This window comes from Gallinula chloropus (assembly GCF_964237585.1).
Source record: "Gallinula chloropus genome assembly, chromosome: 3".
Classification (NCBI taxonomy): Eukaryota; Metazoa; Chordata; class Aves; order Gruiformes; family Rallidae; genus Gallinula; species Gallinula chloropus.
The window spans coordinates 71,129,037-71,150,886 of NC_140087.1; the positions used below are offsets into that span (position 1 = coordinate 71,129,037).

The following is a 21,850-nucleotide window of genomic DNA, read 5'->3' on the forward strand; positions in this document are numbered from 1 at the left end:
AAGGAGAAACTTTTTCACTGTGAGGGTGACAGAGCACTGGCAGAGACTGCTCAGAGAGGTTGTAGAGTCTCCTTCTCTGGAGACATTCAAAACCCACCTGGATGCATTCCTGTGTGATTTTGTCTAAGTGATCCTGCGCTGGCAGGGGGGTCGGACTAGGTCTTCAGAGGTCCCTTCCAACCCCTAACCTTCTGTGATTCTGTAACTCAATTACAGGCTTGGGGACCCAGCTGGAGGTAGCAGCGCTCAGAAAGAGCTGACTCCTTCTCAAATCTGCACACGCGGGGGTTTATTTTGCAGTGAGGTGAGAAGGGAAATTAAAATGGCGGCCGGTCTGCGAAGGCCCGCACCAGAGCCCACGACCGCCTCACCGCACCACAGGGTGGGGGGGGGAGGCGGCCCCGCCTTCCTCCCCCCACCTTTCCTGTCGCTTAGCGCCCCGCCTCAACATGGCGCCTCCCGGCACAGCTTCACCCGCAGCGGAGAACGAGCGGCCGGCAGCCGCCGACTTCCGCCTACCAGCCCATTTCCTGGAGCACCGCCCTTAAATTCCGCCCGGCTCTCTTAGAGCGTGCTGCTGCCGCCACCGCCCGCTCTGCCTTCGCGGCATGCCCACGCTGGGAGCCGGCGGCGCGAAGGGAAGGCGGCGTCCACCCGCGGGGAACGTTTTCTGACTGAAGCAGCCGGTGCGGGTCGCGTAACGGAAGGAGGCCTTCGCGGGTGGGCACTTGAGGGGAGCGAGGCCTGTCGGGCCGTCCCCTGGGCCCCGCCGCCCGGCCTGAGGGGGTTATGCGGGGGTAGCCCTCGTCGGCAGCCAGCCAGCGGCGCCTCCCTTGTCCGCCCTCTCCCCCGCCCCAGCCTCCGTGGTCGCTGCGAAGCTTGCTTCAGGCAGCCCCAAGATGTTCAGCTGGCTGGGCACCGATGACCGCCGGAGGAAGGACCCCGAGGTGTTTCAGACGGTCAGCGATGGCCTGAAAAAGCTCTACAAAACCAAGCTGCTCCCTCTGGAAGAGCACTACAAGTTCCACGAGTTCCACTCGCCGGCGCTGGAGGATGCGGACTTCGACAACAAGCCCATGGTGCTCCTGGTGGGGCAGTACTCCACAGGGAAGACCACCTTCATCAGGTAAAGCCTGGCCTGCCTGCTCCCCTCCTCCCTCTTGGGCGTGCCCGCACTTTCCCCGGCCGTGGTGGGGCAGAGGGAGGGTCTCTTGTGCCTGTGCTATGCCTGGATCCCTCCTCTGTGCCATATTCTGTGGCCATCAAAAGCCACCTCTCTGAACTCCTGGGATTGCTGTTCCTTCGCAAGGACAGGGTGAATGAAATGTCCCGTGAAACACCGACGTGGCAAAAAAAGTGGCCCAGAGCAGGGCTGAGGAGTGCAGGCAGGGCATTACCGTGGCAATGTGAGTCACTCAGGGCCCTCTAGTCCGTTCAAAGTGCAAAGGCTGTGAGAAGCCGTGCACAGGGTATCCCCTGACTCCTCGGGTCAAGGTAGCTCCTCTAATAGCCCTTCGCTTCAGCTTGGTGTAGCTTTTGGGTGGCCGGGGTAGCCTCTGGCCTAGGGAGCCTTAAAGTGGGTTCTTGGGTTTCTAATGGTTAGTCTTTCTTCTGCACTGGGCCCAGAGGCAATGCCCAGAGCCTAGTTAGAGAAGCATGGGTGCATGTGAGACCAGCCCATCTTCTGGGCTCCAGAAGTAAGCCCTGATTTAACTGTCCTTCTCTGCTGAGATTCTGGGAGTAGCAAGTTTGTTCTGAATGGCAAAGAAAGGGCAGCTACCAGTTGTGGATTTGATGAGAAACTGTAAAAGAGAGGGTTAAACTCTTTCAGCTGGTCTCGGTTGCAGGAATTTGTTCAGCCACACTGCTAGTTCAACTTGCAGCAGCCTTCCTCTTGGGATCATAGCTGAAGCTGTGCTGTCTACGTTTTCTATGTGATTCATAAGCTGAGCATTAAATTCCAGCCTTTTTTCTGGTGTGGCCATGTTGAAATCTGTGGAATTACCCCAGTGTAAATCTGGATGCAAGCCACAAGCAGCCAGCCCTTTGTTCTGCCACTCTTAGTGGAGGAGTGAGCTCTGGAGGGTAGAGAGAGGTGAAGCAAATTGACTGCACCTCTTAAGGAGTGACCTTGAGAAATGTGGAGTAAAGTGGTTTTGTGTGTGCTGTAATATTCCTGCTACTTAAAGCCTCACCAGGAGCCAAGCACAAAATACATGTTTGTCATGCACCTGAAAAACAAAGTTTGAGTGAAAAGGCTTTTCTTATGTGAGCAGGTCAGGTAGGTGGTGAAGGGGCATGAATGACTTTAAGTATTTGGCTCATAGTTGGAAAGGTAGTTGCTCCCCTGAAAATGAGATGCTAACTTGGATAACACAGTTGTCTGGTTCCACCCCAGGTCTTTGTTCTGTGTCTTGGTGTCAAACCTGTTTGAAAGGGTTTTTCTGTCCTCTGTGTTACTGACACCTCAGAGCAAGCTTCCCCTGAACATGAGTAGGCTGCTGAGTGTCCATTCCTGAGGTTGCTAGCCATGTAACTAGAGCATCTCTTCATAGTACCTCTCTCTGGATTGCCAGCATCAGCTTTTCCTGCAGCCTCACCTGCATGCTGTTAGCAGATACTTCCTGCCTTTGTCCCTTCCTGTTCAGTGAAGTCATTTTTCTGTAAGCCTGAGCTCATTTTGCAAGTTCATGTGCAAAACCTTACAGGCAAGAGGAGAAGACTGAGCCTTTACTCGTGTGGTGTGACAGCAACCCCATAGCTCTCCTATCAGTAGGCTGATCTGAGCCTCTGTTCAGCCACTGCATTTCATTCATTCACTCCCACCTTTCTCTGTGCCCAAGGCTGGAATGATCCTGCTCAGAGGCCGAAGTGACCAGGAGCCTTTGCTTCACAGGAGTGCAAAATGGAGCAGAGTAGGCCACCCAGGAAGGCAGAGGTTACTCTGTGCAACAGTACATAAGAAGGTGAAAGCAGAGAACTTGAACCACTTGGCCGCAGAGTAGGAGTGTGAGGGTCTTGCTCCGCTATGTTCCCAACCAGAGGCAGAAGATGCCAGAAGAATGGGTGTTGCTGGAGACTGGCTTCCAGTGTGAGCTTGCAGCTACTGGTCATCAGAGCTGTGATAAGCAGCAGATTAGCATCCAGAGTTCTTGTGGTCAGGCAAGAAGGAGCTAAAACTGATAGCAGGGAGGAGTTAAAGGGTACTAGGGGAGGAAGTGAGAGGGGAAACAGCCATGATGCTTTGACATTAGAGAGACACAAGAAACAGCCTTTGGACATCTCTTCCATAATCTTGTCAGGATGAGGGATACTTAATGTTATCCCTGTGTATTCACTCTTGCTGCATCCTACTTGTTTTGCTGTGCCATTTAGGGATATGATTTAGTGCCACTAAACACTTGTGGAATTAACTCAGTCACAGTTCACCTGGATCCCAGTACACCATTAAAAAAGGGGCAAAAGACTTTAGTCACCTACCTGAGGTAGGCTTACTCACAAACATCTTCCTTGTTTCACCTCGGATCCCCCATGAATGAGAGGTGCTTCAGAGCCTTGCATTTCTAAGCTGCAGTGCATTGCAGTGAGGCTGTTTGCTTCTCAGGAGGTGATGGCAGAAAGAAGGCAGTCAAGGTCAGCAGTGAGAACATGCCTACAGGCAGGGAGAGGAGGGAGGTGAGTTGTGTGGGTCAAAGCCAGTGAAGCAAGACCAGGGCATTGGCTTGTTTTTAGTGCAACCATGCTGTTCTTCCCCTGCCCTGCTTTCAGGGACCCAGATAACTGAGCCTTAATTTGTTGTGTGAAAGATGTAGTGTCACTAACTGCAGTCTTTTCCATTCCTGCTTCCTGCTGTATCCTCTTTGTGCTCACTCCCACTTCTCAGCATACATTTGGCTGATCCTTTTCTATAGGACCAGTGTCTGAAAGGTGATGGCAAGACAGCACCTCTACCTGTGAACATCTGACAGCCACAGCAGGATGCCAGTGGAGCCTGCCAGTGTTATTGCTTTTTATGTTTCCTGTAAGAGGGTGGGAGTGCAGGACAGAACATTTTTCTCCTAATTAACTTAGATTCTGTGGTCTTTTCTAAAAATAATCCTGGCTCCTGTCCAGCCATCCTGCTAATAAAATAAACAAGCCTGCCAGAGCCCTACTAACTGTCAACATGGCTTGCTTTTCTGGTGCGGCCACCTTTTCCTCCTGGTGCTAATCATTTGTGTGTCCTGGCCTCTCCAGGCTGTTTGTCGCAAGCTACACACAGAGCTCTGCTGTGACCTCCCTGTGTGGCCCTGAACCTTTCATCTCTGCTTACACCAGGCAGTTGTCACCACTTCCTCCTGCTCTGCCCCTCTTCCCTTTCCTGCTTCGCATCACCTCTGCTGCCACACACAGCAGCATCCTGCGAGGCTCCAGCATGACTCATCATGGGCAAGCAGCCCCTCTTCCCACATCCTGCAGCATTCCTGCACAAAGCCAGGGATATCCTTGCCTGGCTCCTATGCTGCTCTGAACCTGCCTGGGAAAGGGCACACCGAACTGGGGTGCAGCTTTCCTACCCTTGGCCTTCATCAGGAGCAGGGACAGGCCTGAAGTGGGGTGAACAACACAATGCTCCTAGGTACATACCAACTCCAGACACTTCTCCAAAAAACCAGATTGGTCATAAAAAAACCCCACACTCACCTCTTGCCTGGAACTCTCTGCAGGCTTCCCCAGTCTGGCTGGAGGTCACTGCCCTGGGTCCCTTTAAGGATGTTCAGCATCTCATAATAAGGCATGCCAGCAGGGGAAATTGCTGGTTGGTGTTTTCCACAGCTATTTCTCTCCCAGAAATCCCCACAAATGTGACAATTGCTTGTGTTCTCTAGCTTGCTTGCATTATCAGAGACTGTGTTTGTCAGCTGCCTTGCAGAAGTGCCTCTTTCCCCTCAGTGTCAATAAATCCCTTCTATTTGTCCTGCGTACAATGAGATTCTTGTGCTGCAGACACCCTGCTGCACAATGTACCCAGATCTCCCAGAGAAGCCTTACTTAAAATAGATGCTATGATACTAGGCAGTGCAAATCTTCCATCTCTCTGATTTCATACCACTTGTTGCACATTAAGTCAATTAACATTGGCTAGTAGCTGCTTCTGTGTGAGTGCTTTTGTTGGGATCTTTTGTTTGTGTTTTTTAAGTCTTACAAGAGAAATAAACACAGAAATGCCTTGAAACACTAGCTGAGTGGAGCTGTGATAAAATTTTGAGCAGCCTGTCTGGAGGAGGAGTGTTGCTGTTATATGCAGGACTTCTGCTTAGGCTTTCTTGGAAGCTTTGTCTATAAATGACAATCCCCCCAGGCTTTTTTTTCCCTCTCCTCTTGCTCCAAAGCTATCATATTACATGTGCATATCACCATAAAAAAACGAAGTGGGTTATTGTTACAGCAAGGCTGCAACCTGGCATTAGGAGCTTGGGGGGTTCTCAAAAGCAATTCCATTTATTGCATTTGTCAATTGTCACTACCTGTTGTTTTTTCTCCCTAGTATTTGCAGGAGAGAACTCATAAGACTTATTTCTATGGATTTAATGAAAGCCTTTCAGTATATTGCTTTTTAATACATTATGTTAGATTAAAAGCCGAGTACAAAGTGGGGGCGGAGGAAAGCCAGTAGCCTTGACTAGCATCACAGCAATGCCCATCAGGTGCTAACACTTTTGAATTGCCATCCTGGAGGCATGAACTTAGTTTACAGAGCATGGCCAAGTGGCTTCTAACCTAGCAAATGGTTATGCCAGTGTAAAGAGCTTTCCAGGAAATGGAGCCAAAAACACTTTTACGAAAGTCTACAGAACCCTTGGTGGGAGAAAGTAGCTGCCTCAATCTAGAGAGAAATTGCTGTACCTGCCAGGAAACTGTATTGTGATCACTTGTCAGGGAGGGGGGACACACCAGTGTTAGTCATAGTCTACTCACATTCAATACTGTCCCACTTCTATAGGTTCGAAGAATCCCTGCATAGTCATTAGGTAGATAGGATGTACTCACCCTAGTATAGGAGATCAGAGAGTTGTTTCCTTCCTGGAATCCTTCCTGTACTATTTCAATATTTTGGGAAGTGCAAAAGAGCTGCTGTTTCATCTCAGAGTTGCTCCCATTTGGAGAGGTCATTTCTGGTGGCAATCTGGTAAGCACAGGACTTGGAAATCACTTCAGATGAAAGATACAAGAAAACACATGATAAAGTATCAGTAAGGGAGATGGTCAGCACTTAAAGGTATTCTGGATATTGTTGTTGAGATTTTTACTGCAGTCATTCTTCTCATCAACATTAGCAGAGATTTGCAATATATCCTGGCCCTGTCCTTGCTATTTGTACTTTTTGGTCTAAGTGATTTGGCCTTGCCCATTGGGAATTGAAGATGCACTTGCTGACATAGTGTCAAGTAAATACCCCTGCTGAACAAGCACAATTTTTTGTTGTCCCTAGAAGACTGGATGGTCATTACTTCTGCTGAGAGCAGGAGCCCCAAAAGTTTTTGGAAGCTTTCGTGTCAGTGGTCCTGTAATCCCTCACATGCGAGGAAACTCTTATTCTTTGTGATAAGACTCACCTCAGTGAGTCCCATACACAGAGCTAGACCAGCCATCTGCACCCACACAGACCTAACCTCAGTGATGGCATCTGGCTCTTTTGTGAGCCAAAGGGAACTGTCCCATGCACACTGTTGACCCACCCTGAATTTGGCAGAGGTGCTGTCAGGTTCCTTGTAAGTCCTACAGTCTCATGAGTGACTGTCACTGAAATTTGCTAAACTGTACCTCTGCAGAGGCTTAGCAAATGAGGGACACTGCTCACTGTGCTGTTCAGCTTGATAAGACATTGGGATATACTGTGCCACCCACATGCTTAATGCTCAATATGCTTAAGCAGTTTGTGTTGCAGACCTGTAGCTGCATTGCAGAAGCAAAGAGGGAGGCTGGAGGCTTCAAAAGTCAAGCATGGGAGAAGCTGGCATTTGAGTGACTGATTTGGACTGGGGGCTAAGCACATTAGGTGGATGAGTCTGCTGAAATGAGAGGCAGTGAAGTAATTGATATTGGCACCAAAGGCCAGTAAGGTTTCAGGATTAACTCTGTGATTGCAGTGAACTGCTGGTTTTACTTTACCGTGCTAAGTCGGTTCTAAATGTCTTGAGGACCAAATACACAAAATGATCAAACATGATGAGAATCTCTTGTCAGCAGCTCTAATCTTCTCAATTTCTTAGTCTACCTGAAATAAGAAAGCTTTAAATGTCAAGATCCGGAGTAGAAAAGCTACCACAACATTTACCAAGAGATTCTGTGGCAGTGCTAAAAATAGCCTTGGAAGGATCCATACTCTTGAGCTTTGTAATTACACTGCAGTCTTTGGTACAATTCACTTAGGACTTAGGCAGCTCACGTCTCCTGCCCACACCTTGTTTTTTTCACCTACAGGTACCTGCTGGAGCAGGATTTCCCAGGGATGAGGATTGGACCAGAGCCTACAACTGACTCCTTTATAGCAGTTATGCAAGGAGATGTGGAAGGAATTGTGCCTGGAAACGCGTTGGTGGTGGATCCCAAAAAGCCATTCAGGAAACTCAATGCCTTTGGCAATGCTTTTTTGAACAGGTCAGTAATCAAGAATTTTGTTGCTCTGGAGAATAAAGCTGGAATCCAATGAGCAGCCTAGCTCGCAATTTAAAGGGATAAGGCATTACCCTGTACTTTTCCCTTCCCCCCCAATCCACATGAATGATGCAAAGCCATTCCAGTGCTACCAGGTGTAAGTCAGTCATTCACTGTAGTGCAGATGAACAAATTCAAGGGGGGCAAACCATATTATTTGAACAAACTAACAAAAGCTACAGCACCATCTAAGTTCATCCTGTAGGAATCTAGAGGTAAATACCTGCATTAAGCTTTGCTCCCTTGCTTTTATATTCCTGGACTCTTCCACTTGCAATTACTTCAGTCACCTGAAACTAAATAGTCCAGTGATACAGCCACTGAAGTAGGGAAGTAGAACTGATACAATATGCATGCACATCTTTGCCTAAATGTGCCCCTCTTACCAAAATCAGACACTCTCCATTCTGATGGTGGTAATATAACCTGGGTGCAAACTGAAGATAGCTCTAATGTCATTCCCATTTAAAAAAAAAAAATAGTAGCAGGGGGCCTGAACAGTGGTTCTGACCTGAGGAATGTAACCTTTCCATCCCCAACTATACAGAGGTTTGGATCTAGGCCTCACAGGAAGCCTGCGGCACACACCCATATCCTAGATGAGCACAAACTGTGCTACAGCAGGCAGATAGGAACAAACTGACTACGCCCATCATCAGTGTCTTCCCTGCTAACACAGTGTGGGAGACACTGCAAACATGGCAGCTGTGCAGCTGAACAGCCAGGAAAGCTGGGCTTTGGCTCCTCTTACTGCTTCCAAGCTGAGAGAGTTTCTCTCCCTGGTGTGCAGCATCTCTTACCAGTACTGATCATAGGAGTGCTGGTGTAGGCTGCCACAGAACAGGGAAAGGATGTGCAGAGAAGCATGGGGAGAAGCTTGATGAGAGAAGAGGGACCTGGCTGGAGTTGCTACCATGCAGAGAATCTTGCAGTGCCTCAGGGTCACTCTGCTTCAGAGTCTCTTCACTATGCAGGCTCATCGTTCAGTTACATCACCATGGTCCTGCACCAGGTACTTTTGAAGACTTTTAATATTTAAGGCCCAGAACATCTGCACCTGGCCAACAGTCAGGTCAGGCAACTGCCTGCTCCCTACAGCAGGGGAGCAAGGTGGCTTCTGCTAAGAAAATAACAGGCTTCCTAGGTGGAGTGCAGAGGTAGTAGATGAAGAGAACATAATTCATCATAGCAGCTCAGCTGATAGCCAAAACCAGCCAAAGCTGACACTTCACTGCAGAGAAGCAAGGAGGCCAGGCATGGAGGGTGAAAAGGTGAACAGTCCCAAACTGGATGGATTGATGCATCCTGAATGCAGTTTGCTCGTAATACAGCAAGAGATCCATCTGAGTCCTAGCTCACTGTATCATCACGCTGTGCTCTTGTTTCTGTCTTGCTACTCTTCCTTCTCCTGTGAGGAAGGAGTTAAGTGTCTGCCTGTGAGGGCAGAGGGGCACAGCAGTGATTCAGCAGAAGCAGTCCTGCTAGCAGTGCTGAGAGTAGCCATAACAGCTAATTAATGTCTTTTCTGCTGACACATTAAAAAAGGTAATGGTTTCTAAACTGGCAGAGGAAGACACAGTAAGGGGGACTCTGTGAGCATCACAGTGCTAAAAATGCAGATGGTAATACCCAGCTAATTAGTATATTAAGCATATGCAAGAATTGACTCAGAGGGACAGAAGTTTAGCAGGTCTGTCAGCGTGCACCCACTGGACCAAGCCACTCATACTTAACTCCTGTTGTGGGCCTGGCTTTTTGGCAGGTGACAATGCAAAGCTATGTCTGCCTTGGGTGTATCTTTCTGCTGCTATGTATATACTAAGGCACTGAACTTAGCTAGGAGGCTGTGAGCAGGAGATAGGGAGAAGGGAGGTAATCTCCAGAAGCCACTCCTCTAAGCTAAGAGCATGACCATGGGCAAGCCCACTTTACTTGTGGATTGTTAAAAGGTAACGTTGGCTCTGGGCACCTGTGGACAAAGGGAACACATAGCAACAGCATTCACACAGACCATGCTGGTCTTGGCTGAGAGGTGCAGTCCACAGCACTGTGTCCTGTGGGGTGCAGAACCTGCTGTTCTGGGGAAGCTAAGTGAAGGAGCAGGAGGAGTGAGATTCCAGCCTCAGCTGGTAATCCTTTCCCAGCAGAGACTGGTATCTGCTGCCTTCCAGGAAGCAAGGGAAGAGTTGTACAGTCAGGATTTGGCTGGGAGACAGCAGCTAATTGTGCTGCTTGGAGCCTCCCTCCCTCCACAGGAGATGGAGGGCCTGCCCATACCTTCTTGTCTAAGGGCAGTGATGGGGCAGACAAGCTGCTCGATACAGCCCTACAGTACCCTGTCTCTTGTCTGCATCTCCGTGTCCCAGGTGGTTCCTGGGTATTGAGAGGAGTTTGTTTTCCTCAGTCCAGTTGTGCTTGGCAGTACCCAAGCTCTGGAGGGATCCCAACATGTTGCACCTTGTTATCAGGAGGGCTTGTTTGGCATCAAGGGCCTGGAGCAGAATCAGGAATCTCAGCCATTACTTTCCTATCACATTGGCTTGGTTGCAAGATTCTTCCTACCCCCAAAGTCTGTTTTGGGAAACTTAAGGTGGAACCAGTCCTGCTTTTGTGTGGAACAGATTCTCTCTTCACCCCCATGCTCTGTCTATAGAGGTGATAATGAAAGTCCGGTTTGGCACTACATTCTTCCCTTCATATGGCCTCAGACAGAACTAGGTCATGCTCCCTGGTGTCTTGCAGTTTTATAGGGACAGCAGGAAGGGAACAGCCTTAACTACCTTACCAACAGCCAGAATGCACTCACTCATGCTGGCCTCTGACCTTATATCTGAAGTCTCCTGTGGAGTACTTTCCCTAGAGAAACTGGTGGAAAATCCCCTTGTCTGAGCCATTTAATGTTAGACCACAAGGAATGCTCAGGGCTCTAACAATGAAGAACATACCTAGGCTGGCAGGACAGGGGAATGGCATGGCAGCCTGAGCCTTTTGTTCGCTGCTGCTGTACCTGGCACTCAACAGGAGCATCAAGCCAGCCCCTTGCTGCTGCATGAGGTGTTACACATTCAGAAACACTCCCAGTTGCCACCTGCCAAGCTCTAGGTGTGGGAGAGGCTGAAGTAGCAGGCACTCACCTAACCCACAAGGATTCACTCTTGTCAATCTCCTTGGAGTTGAAAAACTGGGGTGAGGTGGTAGCATAGCACAGAAGAGTTCATAGCTGCAGGGACTGCCAGGAGAACCTGTGTGCTGCAGGTCTCTGTCTGCCTTGACTGCTATCTAGCAGCTGTTGTGCCAACCCCCATCCTGTATGTAGTTCTGCTTCCTCCCACAATAATGTGGGTTTTATGCCTGGATGTCACACCACCCTATTAATATGCATACATACATATACACACACATATTTATAGCTGCCTGGAATGCTATCACAAAAAGGCTATCCATGAAATGCTATCAGGCACCACGTAAACAGATAGGCTTTTACTGTCCTGTGCTGTTAGCACGAACAGAAATAGATGAGCTGTAGCCCTCTAAGAACAAGTTACTCTTAGGCAGTGATTTGCCTAGGTAGAAGATGGGGAACAACATGATAAAGAGCAATTTCACAGAGAGGGAGCTGCAGAGGGGGGAGGAGTGAATTACAAGCTGAGTATAAGTCATAAGTGTCATACTGCTGCTAAAAAAGCAAACATCTTACATAAACAGGACTGTCACATGTAACAGATAAGGAGTAATCCAACCCCTCTGTTCACCACTGGCAAGGTCACAGCTGGAGTACTGCATCAGCTTGGGGCATCATGCCTGAAGAAATACATGGAGCAGTTAGGGAGGTCCCAGAAGAAAGTCACAAGGGTCTTCAGGGATTTAGAAATGAGCTGGACAGGCAGCTAGAGAGAACTGAAAGATGGGGAGAAACACAAAATACACGTTTTAGAGGAAAGTCTGAGAGGAGACAGGATGACAATAGTGTATGTTGTGAGAAGAGAGGGGGAAAAGAAATCGTTTTCCACATCTACTGTTGGAGGCTGAAAGGCACTATGAAATGGGAGATTCAGATTAGATTTAAGAAAAAGTGGTTTTCCTGTAAGGATGATTAAGTAATGGAGTAGACTCCCAGCAAATGTTAGTGAGTCTGCATTGTTACATTGTTAAGGATGTAAAGAACACTTTAGACAAGATCAATCTGACATTTGCCTTGAGGCAGGAGGCTAGACTAAGCACCCTCTTGAGATCTCCTCTTGCCTATACTTCAGTATTTCTGTGGTGCAAGAATGTCACGCTTTCTGTCTTTTTAAGACCAGATTTGAAAGAACATAAATCCTACAATGTTAGTTATTTTTTTAAACAAGTTCTTTCAGTGCACTTGAGTTTAGGAACTCTGTAGGGGAATGCTTAAAAAAAACAAACCAAAACACAAAACTAACTCCCAAGTACCATTTCTCACTAAAATATAAAGAGCCAATGAAAACATTTAGATTTCCACATTTTCGTTAATAACTCACAACTGGGGGGTGGGGGTGCAGGGCGTGTAAGAAATCCTGTCATAAGTCATGACTGACACCCATGTTCCAGAAGCAGCATAATAGTCGAGAAGGTGCTCGGTTAGAGCTCACTTCTCATTTCTTTAAACCACCAGTAGCTCCAACTGAAGACTTGTGAGATCAGAGCCTGGCTTGTCCTGTGCTGCCTGTGATGTTCACCACATCATAAATACCTTTTGCTTTTATTTTAAACGCATTTATTTCCACACAGGTTTGTTTGTGCTCAGCTACCTAATCCCGTGTTAGAGAGCATCAGTGTTATTGATACACCAGGAATCCTTTCTGGAGAAAAACAAAGAATTAGCAGAGGTAAGTTCTAAGCTTGGTTCTTTTCTGAAAGACAGTAGTGAAAACCAAGAGGACTCTAGATGAGTTTTGCCTCAAGCTCTACAAGCTGTAGATAGAAGCACTAGTAGGAGCTTTTCAGATATACAGCATGACTTTACTAGTGTCCCTTTGGACTTGATTTGCATTCTGCTATAGAGAATTTAAATGCTTTCAGGGAAGGTTGCTGACAAGGACAGCAGTACCTGTATCATAATTCTCTATTTCCCAGTGGAACACATTTCCATCAGAAAGCTGCTTTACAGAAATACTTGCTTTCAGTGACTTATTGGGGAGCCATAGGCCAGGCAATCAGCCTGGTCTCTTTACAGTTGGCCTCCCAGGTTTTTTCTAGCACAGGACTGATTTGGCTTAAAAACCGTGGGCACCCAGGTTCCTCATTGCAGTGAGGATTCTGTGGACATTAAATGCCTCTAATGAACAACAGGTTCTCTCCGTGAACTTCTGAGCATCTCGGGCTGACCCTCTGAAGGGAGCAACATCTTGATATTTTAGCCTAACATCTTTGGTTGCTTTTTTGCTCTGTAAGGTAATGGTGGCATAACTCATGTGTCTTGCACATTCCTTAGACAAAGGTGATAGCTCTGCATCATTTCATTGGAAGATAGCCAAGAGTAGTAATCAGTGTTCAGGTTTGAGATCACTTCTCATCCACACTGCCTACTATTAATGCACAATTGAGTTTCAGCAGTACAGGCTCTACCCAAAGTGCTGAGGCTTTTCCCATATCTCTGTGTTCTGTCCCATAGGATTTCTGATGACTCATGCCTTTCCCATTTTAATAACATTCCATTCCATTGCACTGAAATTGTTCTTGTGAACTTCCTTTTCTCTTTCAATCAAGCAGCCGCCTTGCACAGAGCCAGGTCTTGTTTCTTTTACTGGGATCTACTACAGGGACCTTAGCTGAAGTAGCATCAAAAAAGTTGTAAGGGATGTCTAGAATTAGTTGAAAAGTCAGATTAAGTTTTTTTCAACATGGGTCTGTGTAGTGCTAGGCTGTCTACAAAAGGTAGCAAGATGTGCAGGCCTTCATCAGAAGGTTGAAAAACGTGCTGTGCAAGCATTCCTCCCTTCAGCAGAATGTTTAAAAGTGGAGATAAACACAAATTTATATTATGGGGTGTAACATTTTCCAGTTAAGAAATGCCACTGAAAGCAAACAGTTCTCTTGTGGAAGAAAACTTGCTTAGGAAGAAATACTTTTTTGTTCAAAACCAAAAAAGTCAAAATGGACCCATTTCAAATCCCTCAAAAAGGTTCCATAGCCCTTTTCCTGAGTCTCCTCATCAGTTCAAATCCTGACATATATTGCAAGATTTTCCTATTTTCCAGCTATTTCCAGTACTAAAAATATCTTCCTGCAAAATGTACTGGCACTTCTTGTTCCTCCTTTTGCAAAATTTTCTCTATCAGCCTCCCCATGGGCCTTAATGTCCCATTCCTGCAGCATTGTGCCAGCGATGCCAGAACACACAATGCACAGCTGTGCACTGTTGGGAAAGTCATTGGTGCACTTTGACCTGAGCCAGTAATGCCTCTCCAAACCTCTGGGAACAGCTGAGGGACCATTCCTCATAAGCAGAGAAGGCTAAAGGGGAGCCCCAAGTCTGTAAACTTTCATATGCTATAGCTGTTCATAGGACTGGAGGTCTGTCTCAGCATGTGGGGCAAGTTCTTCCTCTGCCCTTAAGTGCTTATGTGTTGGCCCTGTGACTGCTGTATGTGGTCAATCCACCCTTTTGCCAGGAGGTGAGAACTCTGGGTGGTGCAGAGTGATCTCTTGTTCATCCTGCCATGCCAGGAATTTGCTCTGCTACACCTCCAACCAGAGAAGGGGGCTGTCACAACCTGGTTATCAACTGACCTAAGCAGAACAGTTAAATGTACAGGGTTAGGTGAGACCTCACAAAGTCAGGACAGCCTGTCACTGGTCATTTTGGCCACATCAGATGGCCTTTCAATAGCTACAGGGCAAGATCATAATCTGGTTTAGATCAACACACATTTGTTGAAGCTGGCAGAACTCCAGCCATTTCTCTCTGCAGGGGAGCAGAGTGCTGAGGTCCTTATAGTTAAGGAAGGGCTGCTGCCAGGCATTGCCCTGAGCTTATCTCAAGGAACCTGGTGTTTGAAAGGGAGTGCTTACCTGCTTGCTCCTATGGAAGAAAATAAAGGGTGGTAAAGCTGGTGCCTGTGCCACCAAGCTTATGAGCCAGTTGCCCTCATTAGCAAGTCAGTTTTGAAGGCAGATAGAGAAATGCTGTGGTTTCCAGGCAGAAAACAAGACAATGCTAAAAACTGCTGACACAAAAAAGTGTTCTTACCCTTCTTATACCTTCCTAGCCTGCTCAGATTTCACTTGGGAATGAAGCAAGACCTGAGGAAGCCTTACAGAGGTTTCTCAAGAGACACTTTGAAGTTTCTTAACTGCTGGCAGCAGGGGAGCTCTACTTTCCCTCATTGTTTGCTAGTATGTTTTATGACCCTCAGGCTGGGGTACCTGTGATACAAAACCAGGGTAGGGAATGAATAATAAAGCAGCTTTCTGCCATAAGTTTGAGGTAAAAAGTAAAGTTGCAAAAGATACAGCAGGCTTTCCCAGCCTGCCCATCCTATGAGAACCAGCACCCATTTCTAAAAATAGGAAATTCCTCTCACTGGGAACATCATAAATCTGTCTCCTTTCCCATTAAACGTCAGGAGCATTAGCTAATCTATACAGTGCCAGTTTAGCAGAATACCATGGTATGAAAACTTAGCAATCCACAAGGGCCACTTTAGACCCCCGATTTTCAAGGCAAGAACTGTTCTTCATATTGCATCCATGTCTCAAGCAGGAGTGAGGAAACTGGGTTTAAAGGATTCAGGGTCCAAGACCAAGTTCTGAACTTTTAATTTGTTTGAACTCAATTAAATTCACTGCCTTTTGCTGTTAGAAAGGCTAACGTGACAGATAACACAATCCCTTTCTCAGTGGACAGGCTGGTGCTAGCAAGAGTCAGCTTCATGTAGCTAGCCACAGGGGTTTGCAAACAGGTAGCAAGCTCTCCTCCAAAAAATGCTGTGTAATACTGAGAAATGGAGCTCTGTGCTGGCTCTCTTCCATGACACCACTGCATGATCATAAGAGCCACCTTTTCCCTGCAGTGCAGCCCATGATGTGTGTCCTGTAGCAGACCTGCAGGTTTAGGACTGTCAAGCAGTCAGTCACGGTGCAGTATGTCATACCTGAAGTCCACATCCCTTCAGCATGCAATGAAATCAGCAGCACTGACACAGTTGCTACTGCTCTTAGGCTCTGGCAGAAAGTATAACCAGGGAGCTGCCTGCAGTGATTTGTCCTACTAAGCTCCTGTGACTCATTCACTTCATGATGGGCACCTGTGGTGTCACAAGTGTGATAGCTGGACCCATAGGATATACATGTTTCATTTACAGGCCTGGTGGGAAGTGTTCCCAGGATGTCATGGCCCAAAGCATCCTGCCCTTTGCTGCTGCTGTATGATCTGGAGAACACACATTTTCCTTCTGGTCTTTTTCACATGCCAGGGCATGGATCTGTGTCCACATATACAGAGCTAGTCATTGTATTGCCTTGCCCCTCACCCTATGTACTTAGGGATATGGTTGGACTTGATCTTAAAGGCCTCTTCCAACCTTGTGATTCTGTGACCTCCTTTCTTTTATTGTTTCCAGCTGAGCATGAGGCAACAGCAGGCTGCAGAGATATTCACAGGGAAGATGCGTACCAAAGCAGCACAGTCTTAGCTGCTTTGACAATTTAATAATAATATGGATGCTATCCATTTGTAAAACATTGTTCTGGTGTCACAGAATGAGCCCAGGTCATCCTGCTGAGGCAGAAGATAGAAGAGGCATAATTGTGCTAGAATAAATGAGGACAGGGGGAAGACAACAGGTCAGGTCATGTAGTGCGCTAGAGCCAGGGCAGGAGTTAGGACTTCCTAATAATTCATCATCCTGTACAGCCTGCCATGCTAATTGAGCCACCTGGTAACAGCAAGTCATGCACTTCAGTAGTTGTTCCATCCCTGGGGAGTGAGCCTTACACACTCTGCTGTCAGTCTCAATCTACATGTGCCCTGAACTAAGCAGATGCAAGTCTGCCAAGTTCAGTGATGCCCTGGCCAGGGGTAAGTATTTTCTGAATGTATTCTGAAGACTTACTTCATCTTCACCCTATGTGTGTCACCTTTGTTTCCCACATTAGTGGTGAGCACAAACTCCTAGCCAGGAGGTAAGGACTGGCAGCATCTTTCCCATATCAGCTGGAATAGTATGTGCTATTCCAGCCTTTTTTCCATCCTTCCACCCAGTTCTGTTCTACTAGCTGCAAGTGCAGCCCAGGCTTCCTGTAGTCAAGAAACAAAAACCACACACTAGCTTCTGTCTGTCTCTCCTGGGAAATAAGAACTTCCAATGACCAGCAGCTTCTGCACCAGGAATACTTAGTCAGTCACCAACCTGACAGTGACAAGAAAAATGGTAATAGTAGTGACTCCTTAGGCAGTGCAGAGCACTCAGACTGTGTCTCAAATAGCCATGCTTGGAAGGGAAAGGCAAACACCAAGGAAACAGAGATTTTCCCACTTGATGCAACATTGTTTACAGTACGATGGCAACAAGAAAATATTTTTTCAAAGAGTTTTGTTACGTGTGCTAACAGCAGCATGATACACAACTGACAATGTCCACCCTGAAAGCCTCTAGAAAGGAGACATTTCAAATACTTGCTATATACTCTGCACTGGGTATGTTTGCTTGTGTTCTGTGTTTCATTGTGCCTGGGAAAGTGGAAGTGCAGTAGTTAGTTTTGACTTCCCAGTTCACCTCCATCACTGCAGCACAGTAGCTGCTCTGCCAACTTGCCTGATTTTATCAGTCTCACAAACACACACTGTGCTGTACTTCCTCTAAGGGCAATGCAAAAGAGACCTTAACATCTGCACAGTTCTGGCCCTTATCACTTGTACAAGTATGTGAAGCTTTTCTGAGCTGAAAGCAGAATGCAAATAAAACCTTGAGATTGATTATATTTGAATTTTGGGAAAACCAAATCGTGATTTTGTTCAGGGTGAGGAGAGAGGGAAGGTGCTGTCTTCATTATTTGGGTTGAAAATACTGCCATGGTTTGCATTTCTAAAACTGGAAGAGTAAAAATAATGCAAAAGTATTGAGATTAAGTAGTTGCACAGATAAAAAGGGCTGTGCTTTTTTTTTTATTCCTGATAACATACAGCAAGTACTTAGTTTTTGTCTGATTTTGAACTGTTGATCTAATAAGTCTGATCTTAGATCAACCATTCAGTTTGTCCATTTTATTGTCCAGAAATACCCTAAGTATCGGTTTCTTTAAGGAAGGATAGTCATGTCCATCAGTATCTCAATTTGCATTATTTATGCACATCACATTCTTTCAACATGGCAAACAAGAAAGGAGCACAAGTGTTTCCTTGCCACTGGTAGCATTTATCCCTTACTGATGGTCATCACAAGCCAGATTTTCAAACATCATTTCTCCCTAGATTTAAACTACATGTACTGGGAGAATTCATGTTGTGTTTGGACACTGTAGTAAAAAAAGCCTTCCTTGGAATTCCAGCTATGTATCAGCACTGCTCTGCAGTGAACTCTCTTCAGATGCCTTCTGAGGTCTTAAAATTTGGCTAGGAAATGTTTTGAGGATTGGCTCAAGTACAAGGAAACAGTCCATCTGTCACAAATGACAAAGATAAATGTGTAAAGGGCAGAGTGGACAAGTTCAGCTCTGTGCACATAGAAGCTAAACAGGCAGGTGTAGGGAAAACTTTGCTCTGGACAACACTCTCATCAGTTTTACTCCAGCTGACTTGAACATGCTTAGTGAGGCTTCACTCCCTTTCCACTGACATAAAGCAAGAGCCCTGTCAAACACCCGCTCTCTTCCCAACCCTGAAACTTCTGCAGTAAACAACATGAAAGCAAAAGCCCACAGCCTGCTATGCCAGGTACTAGTAATGTAAACGTTAGCATGAGAAATGGGACACCACCCCACCTTGCCTAGCTAAGAACACAGGCAGATTTGCTGTACTTTATTGAGTTTTTTTTGCCTTTGCTTTGGAAACCTTTAAGTCTCCCAAAGGTTTGTAATGTTTCCATTAGTTCTTGGTGCTCAGGGTGGGGAAATGCAGAGCACTGCCTAGCTGGAGGATGTAACTCCTAGTGCTGTGAATCACCTGCTCCAGGATGGGTTATTTCTTTGAGTACAAAGAGAAGTGATTAGCAATCTGTGGCCCACTCTAGAAATTATGACATGTAACATCCATGGAAACCTTTTCATCCTGAAGGACTTCTGTCTACTTCCCAACACACCCACAGTTACACATTACAGAAATCTCTTTATATCCCCTTGGAAAGCAGCCACCTCCAGAGAAAAGTATGGCAGCTTCTTACAAAGACTTGTAGATAAGCTGCAGTAAGGTATATCCATCCCTCGCTTTTCATCTTCCCTTCTGTCCTTGCTGGCACCACCAGCTCCTCACCTTAAGAGAAACTTGCCTAAATCATTGTTCTTCCACACAATCCCAGCTGTTTCATCTCCTACTCTTCCCTCTCTCCACTGTGCCATCCCTCCTTGGGTCTCACAACAACTACCCACGCTGCTTCCCACTGACTTTGTGCATCTTTAAGAGAGATGTGTTACCTCTCTCTCACCTTCTCCCCTCATTTTCTTCTTCTGACCATCATGCTGCCTGCCTTCTGCTTTGCTTACAGCCATCTGTGACGTTCAGGTAACACCTCCCTCTCCTAGCACATTCTCTCCCTCTGGTGTGAGCTGCTTGCTTGTTTTGCCATGACATGGTCTTTTTCCCTGGACTTTGAAGGGCCAGTTAGACTAAGCCTCCAAATCCTCTTATTCAAATTAAAATTCAGATAAAGTCATTAGCTCCCTGGCATGGGTATTCATGCAAAGGAGCTGTTCCCTCTATAGGTAGTCAGTGTTTGCTATGCCAGCTATCCCACCTTCTGATGCTGTCCTCAGACACATAGAGCCAATCTATCAGTTGACAAATAGGGACACAACCATAAAGCTCTGCCCTACAGAAGTCTGTGATTAGAGAATTTTCAATCTCTGAGTAACACCAACTTCAGAAGGACAAGAAGCAAGCTCCTAATGACTAAAATTCATCACAAAAGAAGTGAATTACTAAAAGCAGTAGCACAATTTAAAGCACTAGTGACAGCAAACTCTGAGGTATCTGGTACAAAGCAGCAGCTTTCAGTTTTTCCTGCATTTCTTGATCTTACTGTTCCCATTCCACCCAAACTCCACTACCTCAGGAGCTGTGGCCACAGTCACACAAGACAGTAAACACACTGCTGGCCATCCTATCAGACAGGACCACCAACCAAACCAAGCAATCCCAGACAGCCACTAGTGTAGCTGCATGGTGAGAAATTCTGAACAAATACATGCAGTCTCATTGCTGGTGTAAATTTGCTTTAAAATATTATAGGCAGGCAGATTTTATGTTGGGTTGGGTATCATCCATCTTCCCACAGTCAGCATGGAGACTTGTATCACACCTGGTCTGTCTTGACAGAAATGTAATTGCATAATCCTGCCAGATCTCAGTGGAACTTGTGCTACCAGGTAGTCAGTAGTGCACAGACAAGTATTCATTAAGCCAGCCTGCCTCACTGAGTCTAGGTGGCAGGCTGTCTGCAAGAAGGTCGTTTTCTCTGTAGGCTGAACCCACTGACAGTCCTGCTGACTTGTCAGCTTTGTGTTAAAACTGTTGAGTCCTTTTCATGCTGCCAGGAGAAAAATCTGTCCCATTAAAAAAGTATCTGATTGAAGAATATTATTATCATGTTCATCTTGTCCTCCTACCACTGTATGGTTGGGACTCATTTTCTATTCATGCTTATCTTATCTGGAGGTTGTGAAAGAAGCTGCTTCAGCAATATTAGAGCATGTTTTAATACACATATTTTTCAACAGTAATGCAAGTGCAGCCACAAACAGCCAGGAATTAACTGAACAGAAAATTCTCCCCATTATATTTCTGCCTGAACATCCCTGTAATAATGGTTTTGCATTTATGCAGCTTCAGCAAGCAGATGGCTTTCCAAATGTCCTGTAACTTCACAATAAAGCTGTGCTATGTTATGTGGATAGCTTTGCCCATCACTGAACCACTGCCAAATCAGAGACAGTAACTGGCTGCTTTTGTGAGAGGCCTTAGCAACACTCTACAACACTAAGTGCGTAAAGAGACATAATACATTTGCAGTGGAATGAGCAAAGGGACACCCTGAAAACTCCTAATTTGACTGTAGATCAAGATCAGTTCTTGATCTAAACTCGCTTGCTTGTAAGCTACCAGAAGAGTCAGGCCTTAGGCATCTGTGAAATAAAAAAGGAGCTGAGGGGGAAGAAATCCAAGTGAGGCTATAATTGGATTTAGTTACAGAATGAGTGTTTTCAGGTGGTGGGCACCTCCAGCTCTGTCTGGAGTCAGGAAAAATACCTTGAGTTCTCTGTGCTATTCAAGAGCCTTCTGAAAAGAAAAGCTCTGAACCAAATGTCAAAACAGGAGTTTAAGACCTTAATTTTAAATTTCTTAATTAATAGCTTGCCCTTAGAGCTTTACACTATTACTAAAGCATTTAGATAGCAGGGTGACAATCTAACCTTTTACATGCTAAAAGCATAACTAAAAAGTCAACCCTATGAATTGCTTCTGTAGCAGTTCTCTAGGCACCTTTCTATGTGAGAAACCACCATCACCTCCAAGCAGGTATTTGTCCACAGTGGCCTGTCCTACCTGCCCTTTCCTTGTGTCCTGCTGCTTGTTAAGGAACACCACGAGACTCGTGATGACTCATGATCACAGAGAGATGGTTCTTGCTTAGCTGAGCACGAACAGGAGAGAACTCACTTTTCCTAAGCATCAAAGCAAGCAGGAACATACAAGAGGACCATGTAGGTTGGCCTTTTGTCCTAGTACAGGATGCAGATGAGTCCATGCTTTTGTGGCTGCTCTGAAGCATCAGAGAGTGTAACTCCCCAGGGCTTGGCTCTTTCTTTCAATGGACATATGCAGGACAGCTTTCAGGAAGGTATCTCCCAATAAGCTAAGAAACTGGGAAAGAAAGTCTGCTAATCAATCTAGACATCTAATGAGGTCCCCAGGGATGTTAGAGTCTCACTGTGTGTTACCGTAGCAGCTGGGAACATACATGTGGTTTGACAAGAT

The 21,850-nt window shown here is 46.2% G+C and overlaps 1 protein-coding gene across 1 annotated transcript in view; it reads left to right on the plus strand.

The window, feature by feature from the left end:
• The first annotated feature begins 608 nt into the window (after nt 1-608).
• Nucleotides 609-21,850, plus strand: part of EHD3 (EH domain containing 3) — a 28,644-nt gene continuing 7,402 nt past the window's right edge. The window contains exons 1-3 of the mRNA XM_084262512.1: nt 609-1,126; nt 7,465-7,641; nt 12,451-12,548. Of these exons, the coding sequence (XP_084118638.1) occupies nt 900-1,126; nt 7,465-7,641; nt 12,451-12,548 (502 nt within the window). The 5' untranslated portion in view covers nt 609-899. The remainder of the gene's footprint in view (nt 1,127-7,464; nt 7,642-12,450; nt 12,549-21,850) is intronic.